This window comes from Vanessa cardui, chromosome W, assembly GCF_905220365.1.
Source record: "Vanessa cardui chromosome W, ilVanCard2.1, whole genome shotgun sequence".
Taxonomy (NCBI): domain Eukaryota; kingdom Metazoa; phylum Arthropoda; class Insecta; order Lepidoptera; family Nymphalidae; genus Vanessa; species Vanessa cardui.
Window position 1 is genome coordinate 207,745 of NC_061153.1, and position 13,909 is coordinate 221,653.

Sequence of the window (13,909 nt, forward strand, 5' to 3'; positions counted from 1 at the left end):
TGCTGCTATTGTGTCTGCGGTTGCGGCGTGGCATCAGGCGTGGCGCTCAGAAGGCCCACCTCCCGCCTGAGGTGTTCCCGGCGGAAGTTGGCCATCTCGGCCTTGAGCTCCAGGTGCTCTTTTCTGAGCGCCTCCACCTGTGCTGCGAGCCTGGTGTTCTGGGCCCGCAGCAGCGCCATCTCCTCCGTGTCGGTGCGGATGAGCAGCACCTGGGCGCACTTCAGAATCGAGGCCGTAGCCTCTTTTAGCGCCTTCTGGCTGCAGCCGCTAAGGCCCTTGGAGACCTTGCCCACTATTTTTATTGCCGCAACCCCGTCAATAAAATGCGGAGAGGGACTGAAACCCCCCTGGAGATAAATTTTTATTGGATGCACTCATTTTTAGTTTGTTTGCCGGGGCTGCCGGCGAAGAAGAATAAAAGAATAAAAAGAAGAAAGAATAAAGGAAGAAGGAAAAGGAAATGCAGTCAGGACCGAACTACCCTCCGGCCATGCATCCCATCGCACTGCGTAGCCACTTGGGATTCGGGGTAATTTTTTATCGAGGTTGTCTTCCTCGAAACAAAAATGAAATTTACAAAATTTATAACCTACATTAAAATGCAAATAAAAGAAAATATTTATAACCTACCTAATAATTGGACGAGTGACACGTGCGTCACGAGTGACAGTGTCAGCTGATTACCTCTCTAAGTTTATTATAGTAAATAATTATTAATACATAGTTTTACGTGACAATAAGTGAATTATAATACTTATAATAACAATTGTTATTCGTGGAAGTGTTATCGTGGAGCAAAAATTTATACTTATTAATTAAAAACAGAAAAAAAAAATAATCATACAGTGTACGGACGATCAGCTGTTTTCTTAACATACCCACCAATACATGTCAATATAAAACTTTATGGCTATAAATAAAAAACTTTTTATATAAAGAAAAACATTTATTAAAAACACAAGTGAACAGTGCTACATAAAAATATAATTATTACTATATGAACTTTGGAATAGTACATAAAACATTTAAAATACAATTTCAATAGTTAGTGTTAAGTGCAATTTAGTAAACAATCTGAGTGTTTTCATTTAAAAAGTAGTTGTAATTGTATATTCTTTACAATGACAAATAAATGCAATCTGTGTGGTAAATTCATAGCAGCGGTAGATAGTGCTAAATGTTCTCGTTGTACAAGCACGTACCATCGAGCCTGCGTTAACATAAGCCCGAAAGGTTTGGCACCGACAAAATGGCAATGTCGTGACTGCAAGGGGAAGACTAAACCTCTTAATAACCCCACAGACCCCCCCGTGCCAGAAATGAGTGAGGATACTTTTGTTGACGCTAGCATGACAACGGACGGCTCACGGACTCTCGTCAATGAAATTAGATTGCTGCGAACTGAACTGTCAACGTTTGGGCGAGAGATGGCGCAATGTAGGCAAGAGCTTACGCACATCAATACCGCAATAAATGACTTCAACACACGGGTTGATAAGATAGAGGAGAGACTTTCAACGTTAGAATTACGTATTGCCGATTGTCCGAACGCCTCTGTGGTTTCCGCGGACCAAGATATAATAACGCAACTACGACAAGAACTAAACGAAAAAGAGCAAGAAAATCTTTTAAATGACGTTGTTATACAGGGCCTAGCGGAAAAGTCAGCGGAAAATACAGTTCAGATTGTCAGCTTGGTGGCGTCCAAAATCGGTATTACGCTGGATGACAGGGACATAGTCTCAGCTGAGCGAGCGGGGCCCCGCCGCGGTCTCAATGAAGGCGAGGAGCGACCGCACCCCCGGCCGCTCATTGTGCGCCTCGCTAGACGTGCGGTGCGCGGTCAGCTACTGCGGGCGGCACGAGTGCGTCGTACTGTGGACTCGACGGGTATTATTGAAGGACAGCCGCGACGTTTTTATATTAATAAACGTCTGACAAGGACGAACGCTCAGCTATTCTTTAAGGCTCGCGAAGAAGGTCGACGGAAAGCGTGGAAGTTCATCTGGACAAATGCAGGTCGTATCTTTGTCCGAAAAGATGCCAACTCCATGTCTCATCGCATACGTTCTGAAAATGATATAATGAAATTTTTTGGAGTCGATTAAATTGGAAACTCATGTATACTGGCACTCACAATGTATTCTTAATTTTAATTTTTACATTAGCTAAATTGTATACTTCATATTTCGTTTTTCTAAGCAAGTATGTACAACTTAGTCAACATCTTGCAAAAATCTGTAGAATCGTTATAATAATATTTATTATTATTTTAGAAAATTATATTATATTCTTTTGTTATTTTTATATCTCAATACTGTGTCGAATAGGAGTGTGCAACTATGGTATAATGATAAGGTATTGTTTTGTTGCTATATATTTGTTTTTAACTCATATATTTTTAATAACTTATACAACTACAATTTATAAATATACATATATACATAAATACTCATTATATAAAAATATTACAATTCTATTAAAACTTACAATTTTACTAATGTTTATATGTATAGTATACTTTTATTTTAGAACATGCAAATTATATGACATCTACCCTATCTTTACAATATATATAAAAACTAAAAAGTATAATTGGTTGTATATTAAATTTTTTAACAAATCGCTTAAATGTTGCAATGTTGAATAATAAGAAATTAAAAATTGGCTTCCTAAATAAGGGTTCATTAAGAACTAGGCATGAGGAGTTTATCGTAGCTGTACAAAAACATGAAGTTGACATAATGGCAGTTAATGAGACTTGGTTGAGACCAGACGAAGAGGGCTGCGCCCCGGTTGTGCCTGGCTATAGCTTGAATCATATGCCACGACCTGCATCCACTAAGCGCGAACGTGGAGGAGGAGTCGGGTTTTACATTAAGCGTGGTATCTCAGCACACTTACTCAATCACCCGGCTACTACAAATGTGGAGCAAATGTGGCTTAGTGTAAAAATAAACAGTAAGGTCATCATAATAGGCACAGCGTATAGACCCCAGTGGCTAAACCCGCAAACCTTTATTGACGCCTTAACCGAAACGTTTGGTTCACTTAAATATTATGATAGTATTATATTGGTTGGTGATTTTAATATAGATTATCTCAACAAAAATTCAATAGGGTTTGCAGCGTTGGCTAATTTTCTTTCGTTTACTGGTCTAACTCAACATATAACCGAACCTACTCATTCTACGGCGGGCGCAAATACCTTGCTCGACTTATTTTGTACTGACACACTTAACATTCAGACTAATGTAGACCACATATCCGACCTTAGCCACCATGCATTCATAACCGGTATTCTTAACATTAAAGTAGAAAAATCCCGACCACTTAAAATAACTACTAGGAGCTTAAAAACCATCAATAGAGAATTACTTAGTGCATACCTAGAAAATATAGATTGGGATTTTCTAGCTGGGCTAGAAAACGTCAATGACTTAGTTACTGAGTTTACAGGTGTTATTATTGAAGTCTTTGATCTAATAGCTCCCATAAAGATGAAGAACGTAAATGAGCAACATTATCCTTGGATTACAGATAATATAAAATTAATGATGAATTTACGTAACGAAGCTCATACACAGGCTAAGCTCTCGAATAATCAGGTTCATAGGGAATATTATAAAATGTTAAAAAAAATAGTAGAGGAAACGATGCAAAATGAAAAGAAAGTTTACATAAAAATATTTATTAACAATTACGCGAAAAATTCCCCCATCATGTGGAAAAATTTGAAAAAACATGTTAGAATTAAAAGTAAAAAAACTTTGCAATTACCGGAAAAATTTAATGATCCGGAGTCAATTAATACGTTCTTTCTGAATATTCCCGGGTCACAAAATGCACCATTATCTGCCATTTCATATTTTGATATACATTCATTTAATGAAGACTTGAATTTTAAATTAAAGCTAGTAAGCGAAGAAATGGTCTTAAAGGAGCTGCATAGTTTAAAATCAAATGCCATAGGGAGGGACGGCATATCTCTGGATATGATATTATTGACTATTCCCTATACACTCAGAATTATAACGAGCATAATAAACAAATCCATAATGACTCATATATTTCCTGACATGTGGAAAGAGTCAGTAATTCGACCTATCCCCAAGAATAATAACCCTGTTAGCTTAAAAGATCTTCGACCTATAAGCATTCTACCATGTCTCTCTAAGGTTCTTGAAAAGATAGTATGTCGTCAATTAACAGAATATCTAGAATTAAATCGAATACTACCTGAAGAGCAGTCTGGGTTTAGAAAAGGTCGCAGCACAACTACCGCTCTGGCCTGTGTTGTTGACGACATACTTACAGCTCAAGACGAAGGAAAAGGCACTTTTCTCGTTATGCTAGATTACTCCCGCGCATTTGACTGTATTAATATTCCTCTGCTATTGTCCAAGTTAAAATATTACGGTTTTGATCATACATCTCTAAACTGGTTTTCCAGTTACCTTAATGATAGAAAACAGAGAGTTGAATTGAAGTGTGAAGATGGGAGGCCTTTAATCTCAGGCTGCTCCACAGTTAAAAGAGGAGTGCCACAAGGCTCAATTCTAGGCCCACTTCTTTTTATATTATACAGCTCGGACATTACGAAGTGTATTAAACATTGCAATTATCAAATATATGCCGATGATGTTCAGCTGTATATTTCCTTTAAACCTTCAGAGACAGACAACGCGCTAGAAAAGCTTAATGAAGATCTTAGTAATATCTCAAACTGGTCTGAGTCTAATACATTAGTGCTGAATCCAAGTAAAACTAAATATATGTTACTGGGTACTCCTAATCAAATTAAAAAAATATCTGTTAAAACCCTCAACATACAAATTAAGGGTGAAAATATTCAGAGAGTTTCTGAAGCAAAAAATCTGGGTGTCTTAATGGACGAGAATCTACGCTTTGAAAACTACTATTCTGAAATTGTCCGCAATTGCTATTACCGTTTAAAGATTCTGTATCGTATCCGTGACTCACTGAGTACTGATTTGCGTATTACATTGTGTGAGAGTTTGGTTATGTCTAAGCTGAATTACGCTGATGCAATTACAGGACCAAGACTACTTGCAAGAACTAAAAACGTAATACAACGTGTTCAAAATGCTTGCGCTCGATATTGTTTTCACATACCCCCTCGCACTCACGTCACGCCATTTTTGAATAATTCTGGTTGTTTAAAGATGGAAAGCCGTAGAAAATTACATTTAGCAACACTTTTATTTGGCATTATAAAAAATAAGGAACCCTTGTACCTTTACAAAAAACTACGATGGGCGAGAGACGAAAATACCTCGTATGGTACCAGGGCGACCACATACATGCTCAGACAGCATAAGCACAGCTCCGCTAGTTTTCGAGGCAGTTTCCGGTACTCCGCAAGCAAAATCTGGAACAACTTGCCACCGCCTATCCGTAGCCTGCAAAACATTAATAATTTTAAAACAAAATTCAAGACCCATCTGCTAAATTTACAAAAGCAGACATAGATCTAGTGTATACATAATTTATAGTAGGTACTACTTGTATATACTAGGTAGGTACTTTTTTCTTTATTATTATTATTATTATTTTTTTATTATTATTTATTTATTTAATGTTACTAAACTCAACTAATTTTTCTAATTCAACAACCTTTTAAATATTACGTATAGTATACCTAGGTATTTAATATATAATTATTTTTTAATTTGATTAACTACTTGCCTATCGGTTATGGCCATCTTGCAATATGGAAGTTGCTCCTTACTTGAACACGGATGCCGGATTGCCTCGACTCGCCTATGATGTTTCACTCCCTGAAAATACATACAAAAATACGATTACAATATTAATATGCATATTTCAAATCAAATAATATATAACACAAACAGATTCTTTGACTAAAAATAAGTTGATAATTAAATTTTATATATAATTAACAGATATACTAAATAAAATAATACATAACATACCTTACAGTAGCACAGGACATTTGCATTATGTGTTGCTGAATATCGTTTAGTGTATAAATATGGAATAATTTTCTCAATTAACCTATGGTAGTTCTTTTATGTTGCTTTTACTATGTTTGTTGTTCACTTTTTATTGTTTTTTACAATTAATGTAAGCAAATAAAATTACTTTAAGGTAGTAATAACACGTCACAGAATAAGTAACATAATAGGTTTATAATGACGCAACGTGACGCAATCTACACGGGCGTGCGGTGACGATCACACTGACGTCGACGGTGTTCCGTTATGTCCACGGACCACGTCCACGTTGCGGCCGCGCACCCCCCGCCCCGCGCGTTTAAGTTGATACTGTCATTGCGTGGCTACAAGGGAGACAGCTGAAAATCAGCAGAGGGATAAAAATCCCTCATAGCCTGAGCTGTCTCCTTTTGACTGCACACAAGTTTTATATTCATTATATATATTTTTTTATTCGTTATTATTATATCTTTCTTTGTTTATGTTTTTTTTTTTTTTTTATATCAATTTTTTCTTCATATGTGTGTATGTCAATAAATGTTTTTTCTTTCTTCTTTCTTTCTTTCTAATTATAAAACAAATTAATATATATTTACAAATAATATTTACACTCATTCTTTGCCACGGGGCCGCTCGCACAGTCCACTCTGAAAACAGAGAAAGACTGGGGGCGACCCGTGGCATGCCCTCCGCGTCAGTCTTAGCTGTGGCCGGCGAGCAAGCTCAAGCCGGCCCCGTTGCCCAGGGTGCGCCACGAGGAGGCGACTGACATGTGCCCCAACCTAACCTAACCTTTTTTTTTTTTTTTTTTTGTTTTACTACGAGGAAATGCATTTACGCATTCCGCCCGGTCGAAAGGGGGGACCGGGACGGATATGTGGGACTCCCGGGGCAGAAGGCCCCGTCCTACCCACTAAAACCTCATAGGATTTCCGCCTTCGCCGCAAGGCGGCAGGACTACGGGAACGCACGTGGCTCACCACCGCGGCCCTGCCAGCGGCCGTCGCTGTATAGAGGCGACTCGTCTCGAAGGCGTGCCATGATGTTGCGGCACGCTTCCGTCTCCGCCTCCGTCAGAACCGTGACGGACTCCCCCGAGTCCGCCACTGGAGGCTAGGCGGCAGCGGGTGTAAAGGTCCGCTGCCGACTACGCTATGTCACGTCCGGGTTGTGCGGCGGCGGATATAAAGGTCCGCCGCCGCTGTGTCAAGTCAGGTCAAAGCAACCGGCCTAGATGGTCGCGGCGTCGTCGACCAGGTCTCCGTCGACGCAACGGGAGGGAGTTGGTGTCGTCCTCCCGCTGTCTTTCAGCCTTCTCCTTGGCGGACATTACGACCTCGCTGAAGGTTCGTAATGCCGCCCACGCCTCTTCGCTCGCGACAATTTTGCGCACTAAGGCCGGAAGCGAGATGTCTCCTCCAATAGCCGTGAACAGGGCTGGGCACTCTACGCGCGTGTGTTCGGCCGTGTCCACGGCTTCGTTGCCACAATGGTGGCACGTCGTTGTCGGCTATCTACCGACCACGTCACAAAGGTATTTACCCAAGCACCCGTGGCCGGTCAGGAGCTGCGTCAGGTGGTATGAGAGTGGGCCGTGTTTGCGCTCGACCCACTCTCTCAGAACGGGCCGAATGGCCGCCACGAGATCCCCACCGGCATCCGAAACTCGCAGCCGTTCCCTCCCAGTGGCGTAGCTATCGTAGGGCCAGGTGGTGCAGTGCACCAGGGCCCCGGAGTTCAGAGGGCCCTCTAAACCAAACCTTAAGCTTCTGAAGCTAGAAAATCACGAACCTGTGCACAAGATTTCTTATTTGGTATCTATACTTTTAAAGGGTAATTATTTGTTAAAGAGAGATGGAAAAGAGGGGGTGGGGGCCCGATTCTTTTTCTGTGCACCGGGGCCCTTGCTCATCTAGCTACGCCACTGTTCCCTCCACTTCTCCATGAGGCGATGTCGGGCCTCCTGCCTCCACTGCAGGACTTGGGGTGAGTTCCCCTCCGCTCTTACAGCCTTGGCCCGCCAGTAGACGCTCGAGTTGATCTCGGCCTCGAGGTCCCATGGCGGGCTTGCGGACAGCAGACAGGCTGTGGTGTAGGACACCGTACGATACGCCCGAGCCGCTCTGAGCGCCATCACCCGCTGCGGACGTCGCAGCGAAGCGACGTTGCGGGCGCTTAGCGCGTCCGCCCATATCGGCGCACCGTACAGCGCCATCGAGCGCACCACTCCGATGTAAAGGCGTCTCGCTGGATTGCCTGGCCCTCCAATGTTGGGCAAAATGCGCCCGAGCGCTCCGGCTGCAGCCACCAGTCTCGGGGCCAAGCGCCGGAAGTGCTCCTCGAACTTCCACCTGCCATCGAGGACGAGTCTCAGGTACTTCATCGTCGACCCGATGGTGATGGAAGTTCCGCCGATGGTTATCGCCGCTCCCTGAGGTGGCGCGTTCCGAGGTCCATGAAAAACAAGAACCTCGGATTTGTGTAAGGCCACCTCGAGGCCCAGAGCGCGGATGCGGTGGACTGCATGCGCCACTCCGGCCGTGGCGAGATAGGTCGCCTCGCGATGGGTTTTACCGCGGGCCGACACGAGGGTGTCATCGGCGTAACACGTCACGCTGACCCCCCGCAGAGTGGCCCCGCGTAGCACCTAGTCGTACCCGATGTTCCACAGCAACGGACCCAAAACAGAGCCCTGTGGAACACCGCACGTCATCCTCTTCCTTCTCCAACCCTCCTTTGTCGGGTAAGCGACTGCTCTGCCCGCGAAGTAGTCGGCGATGATCTGCCGAAGGTATGGGGGCACTCTATGGTACCGCAAGGCCACCATTACCGTCTCCCAGGGCAGGGTGTTAAAGGCGTTGGAAATATCCAAGGACACAGCCATCAGTACCCCACCTTGAGAGACCTCCTGCTCTGCGAGATCCCTCAAGCTCGCTATAGCGTCGAGGGTCGAGCCACCTGGGCGGAAGCCGAACTGTCGCTCGCTCAGTCCCGGCTCCATGCTTGCGACAAGGCGGGCTGCAATAATGCGCTCAAAAAGCTTGCTCGCCTCGTCGAGCAGCACTATAGGGCGGTAGGCCGACTGCTGATCGGGCGGTCGTCCGTCCTTGCGGATTAGGACGAGCCTACCCGTTTTCCACCTGTCGGGGAACCTACCCTGCGCAAGACACTCGGAGAAGAGGTGCCTGACGCTCTCGCCCATCTCGCCAAGAGCTATGGCTAGAGCACGTCCTGGAATGCCGTCGGGCCCCGGGGCTGTCCTTTTAGACCCGAGCTTGACGACAGCAGCACATAATTCCGCCTCGGTGACGGGGGACGCCTGATCGAGTTGTCGTGATCGTTGAGAGGCGCCATCGAAGGTGGTATAAATTCTCCCCGCTCCGAAAAGAGAGCACCGACGACACTCTCCAGGACGTCTGGCTGAAGGGTGCTGGTGAGTGGAGGAGCCAAGGGTCGGAGCTTCTGCCTCACCAACCGGTACGGTCTGCCCCACGGATCGGCGTCGAGGGTCGCCAGCCATTCACGCCATGCCTCCTCCTTAGCACGGGATATGGCTTTCTGCAGGGTGACGCAGGCTTCTCTGTAGGCGGTGTAAAGGGCCGCCTCCAGATTGTGGTCACGGACTCTTCTCCTCCTGCACCGTGCGTACTGGCGGCGAGCAGCCACACAGGCTCTGCGCAGTTGGCGGAGTTCCGGCTGCCACCAGTACACTCGTCGACGCGGCGGGAGCGGTTTGGCCCGCGGCATCGCAGCGTCGCAGACGCGGGACAGCGCACTGCCGAGTCGAGCAGCCTCTCGGTCGACTTGCACCACAGAGTCAGGAGCGGTCCCCCAGCTTTCGACGATCGCCGCCTCTTTTGCCAGCTGACTATCGAGAGGACTTAGCTTCCAGCGAGGGCCACTCGACTGACCGACAGTGGCATGGGCGGAAACGGGAACCGCGGAGACATCAAACCGGATGTATCGGTGGTCTCCACCTCCGTCTCCACCCTCCAGCCTCGAACACGGCGGGCTAGGGCGTTGGACGCAAACGTGATGTCGACGATTGATTCGCCCTGTTGCCGCACGCACGTGCTCTCTGATCCGCTGTTCATGGGGGTGAGTCCCAGCGACACGGCCCACTCCTCCAACGCCTCGCCCCTGACATCCGTCACAGGGGAACCCCAAGCCGTTGATTTGGCATTGAAGTCAAAAAGATTAGTATCGACAAAGATGTATTTCACTCTAAAAGCATTTGTATTAGAAACATTAAAGCTATTGACTGGAATGAGTTGGATAGGAATCTAGCGTTAATTAATTGGGAGTGCATTGCTGAACTTGAAAATGTTAATGATATGGTGGAGGAATTTAACAAAATAGTGCTTCGTGTTTATAATACTTTAGCACCTCTTAAATGTATTAGCATCAAAAATCGGCAATACCCGTGGATCACCGCTACCATCAAGTTTATGATGAAACTTAGGGACAGTGCGCACACACGTGCAACTAAAAATAAAAGCGATGTTCATCTCAGTTACTATAAACAATTAAAGAATTTAGTGAATCAGGCAATAAAAAATGAAAAAAAGGCATACTTTGATATGTATGTGAATAAAAATATCAAAAATTCTCGGCTCTTATGGACGCATATAAAATATAATGTAAATATCAATAGGAAATGTGACATGCAGCTACCAGAACAATTACGTGATCCTAATAAAATAAATACCTTTTTTCTAACGGTTCCTGGCAAAAACTTTGTTCTCCAATCGGATATTGATTTCTTTCTAACGCATAAATTTGGACATTCAATATTTAATATAAATGTTGTTACAGAGACTGACATATTCAGACATATCAAGTCATTGCATACTAACGCCATCGGATCTGATGGCATCTCACTTGATATGTTATTACCTACGCTTCCTTATTCAATTCAATTAATTACAAAAATCATAACGACTAGTATTTATCCTAATCAATGGCATAAGTCCATAATTAAGCCCATACCAAAGAACAGTAACCCTACAGAACTAAAGGATTTACGCCCTATTAGCATCCTGCCCTGTTTGTCTAAAGTTCTTGAGAAAGTAGTTTGCAATCAATTAAGGGACTATCTCGAACTGAACAATATTTTGCCTTCAGAACAATCTGGGTTTAGAAAGAAAAGGAGTACTACAACCGCATTAGCTTATGTAGTGGACGATATCCTATCTGCTCAGGACAGGGGGGAGGCGACTATCCTTGTGCTTCTCGATTACTCGCGAGCTTTTGATACCATAAACACCACTCTATTACTTTCAAAATTAGCATACTATGGTTTTAGCTCAGAAGCTGTAGAGTGGTTCAAAAGTTATATGTCCGATCGCACTCAATATGTAGAAATAGGACGTGAGGATGGTAATGCTGATAAATCTGTCTGTAGCCAGGTAAACAGGGGCGTAACGCAGGGATCCATCTTGGGCCCTATTCTTTTTATAATCTACATATCAGACATAGTAAACAAAATAGAGAATTGTAAATTTCAGATGTACGCGGACGATATACAATTGTATATATCATTTAAACCAAGTGAGATAAGTTTAGCTTTGCACAAGCTTGGGCAGGACTTAGACCGTATCTCCAAATGGTCGGAGTCAAACACTTTGACTATAAATGCGGCCAAGACAAAATACATGATTTTTGGCACAGATCGACAAATACAATTAGTTAACATTTATAACCCTAAAGTAGAGATAAGAGGTGAACATATTGAAAGGGTAACCGAGGCACGTAATCTAGGTGTACTAATGGACGAAAGGCTTCGCTTTGAAAATCATATAAATAATATATCTAAAACTTGTTTTTATAGATTAAAGATCCTTTATCGTATAAGAGACTCAATTTCAACGAATGTCCGTATCAAACTATGCGAGGCCTTAATTTTGTCTAAGTTTAACTACGCTGACGCAGTTATAGGGCCCCGCTTACTTGCACGACTAAAAAGGTAATACAGCGAGTGCAGAATGCATGCGCACGGTACTGTTTCAATATTCCACCTCGTACTCATGTTACGCCTTTTCTAAATAGTGCCAATATTTTAAAAATGAATTATCGTAGACAACTACACTTTGCATCGTTACTTTTTGGTGTTATTAAATATCAGATTCCTCCTTACCTATACCACAAACTACAATGGTTAAAAAGGAACAGTAATGAACATGTCACGCGAGCGTCACTGTTTATGCTAAAAATGCCCCAGCACAGAACTGCAGCGTTCCGAGGCAGCTTCAGGTATAACGCCACCAAGTGCTGGAATGATCTTCCACCTCCTTTGCGGGACCTGAAAACAATTTCAACATTTAAAAGTAAATATAAACAATACTTGCTAGATAAACAAAAAACTGAATGAGGATACTAGATACTCATTTATTATTATTATTATTATTTTTTTTTTTTTTTTTTTTAAATAATTGTTCTATTATGAGTATGTATATATATATATATATATATATATATATATATATGTATATATGTTATGTTATAGTATGTACTCGTGTGTAGGTATTCAGTATTTAAAAATTGATATAAATTATGAAAATAAATTTTAACAGAATGTAATTATTATAATACACTAAGTATGTTTAGTTACTTTAGGAATACGATTAATAGTAAGAGTAGGTACCTGTCTGTTTGCGGCCCGATAGCACTTGGAATGAGTCATACCAGCGCTCGGTGACCGGTTGTTGTTATTATTGTAGTTTCAAACACCATCTCCGACTCCAATTTATTATTTTTTTTGTATTGGATATTAAATATTATACTTCCACAGGTTTAAATTTTCTTGGCGTTAACTTTCTGTCTAACATTAGTATTCTCCGTATAGTATTGTTTTTGATCACTTACACTCGAGAGCCTAGAATATAAATAAATAAAAAGTAAAGGACTTGCACCAGAGAAATATAATACAACTGAAAAGCCGAAGTTATGATCTTATCATATGTAATCCAAAAAATATTTACCATTGCGATGTCTGTTTTTCTTTTTTTTTTTCCCTATTACTTGTCATTGTTGCTATTTTATTTTTAATTACAAGTTGTGCCTATAATAAACGATGATTATAATTATTTAGTGCGGACGAGCAGTACGCACGACAGCTCAGCGCTAGAGGTGACGCTCAGACTGAGAGTGAGATGGAACATTAAGTCTACATTGTTATTGTTATATATAATTTTTTTCTCTAACATTAAAATTGCCGTTTAGTTGCTTCTATCTCATGTAGATATCTCACTCGCACAGCGTTCTGCTAGGACTGTTTATTGTTATTATTGTTATCATTTTATTATTTTTTTTTTTTAATTACTCTTGTTATATTATTGTAAGAATTTTTTTGCTTGTTTTTAGTGTTTAGATTTGCTTTGTATTACTTTTATTACTATTTTTTTTTTGTGTCACAGCTGTCAGCGCATACCTTCTGGAGACCGCTGAAAATCAGTTTAGAAGCATCATTGATGCTTCTTCTTTTACTGAGCGAATCTCCATTTGGTATTGTTGTACTGCAGCACATTTTTTTTTTTTTCTTCCCCTTTTTCTATTATAATATTAATTTTTTTTTTTTGTGTAATTTTAATTTATTGTGTTTTTTTATACTGTTTTTATATGTGAATAAGATTGTTATTGTGTTGTAGTGCAACTTGACCAATAAATCTTTATTATTATTATTATTTATTATTAAGTCCCCCGCGACTAACACAGGGGTTGGCGAAGCCTGTCCCACCAGAGCGCCGACCTCCACCAGAAGTCGCTCGAACTCGGCGAGGGTTCGGTTAGGCGAGGCGTAAACGCCGATGATCGCCACACCACCGACGACGGTGAGCATGCAGCCCTTCCCCTTGACCACACCCTCTATGGTCGGGGAGTCTGCGACAGCGGGAGCGATGATGGCCACCACACCATCGTGGTCGGAGACACAG

The 13,909-nt window shown here is 42.4% G+C and overlaps 1 protein-coding gene and 1 long non-coding RNA gene across 2 annotated transcripts; both read right to left on the bottom strand.

Annotated features, from left to right (window-relative positions):
• Positions 1-9,197: 9,197 nt before the first annotated feature.
• On the bottom strand, positions 9,198-10,419 carry LOC124542774. The gene is made up of 3 exons (XM_047120665.1): positions 10,400-10,419; positions 10,050-10,202; positions 9,198-9,990 (listed from the first exon to the last, which is right to left on the bottom strand). Exons 1-3 carry the CDS (start codon positions 10,417-10,419, stop codon positions 9,198-9,200), a joined length of 966 nt encoding a protein of 321 aa, XP_046976621.1.
• Positions 10,420-11,942: 1,523 nt separating this feature from the next.
• On the bottom strand, positions 11,943-12,999 carry LOC124542688. The gene is made up of 3 exons (XR_006967346.1): positions 12,959-12,999; positions 12,622-12,852; positions 11,943-12,279 (listed from the first exon to the last, which is right to left on the bottom strand). It is a non-coding gene; the product is annotated as an uncharacterized LOC124542688 (long non-coding RNA).
• Positions 13,000-13,909: the final 910 nt, after the last annotated feature.

What these genes read in the sequence shown, in the direction of transcription:
- LOC124542774 (XM_047120665.1), bottom strand. Translation starts at nt 10,419, where the DNA reads ATGGTAGCGGTGATCCACGG. An exon ending in ATGGTAGCGGTGATCCACGG is followed by an intron (nt 10,203 to 10,399) that starts GTATTGCCGATT and finishes AAATGCTTTTAG; the next exon opens with AGTGAAATACATCTTTGTCG. An exon ending in AACAGCGGATCAGAGAGCAC is followed by an intron (nt 9,991 to 10,049) that starts GTGCGTGCGGCA and finishes CCAACGCCCTAG; the next exon opens with CCCGCCGTGTTCGAGGCTGG.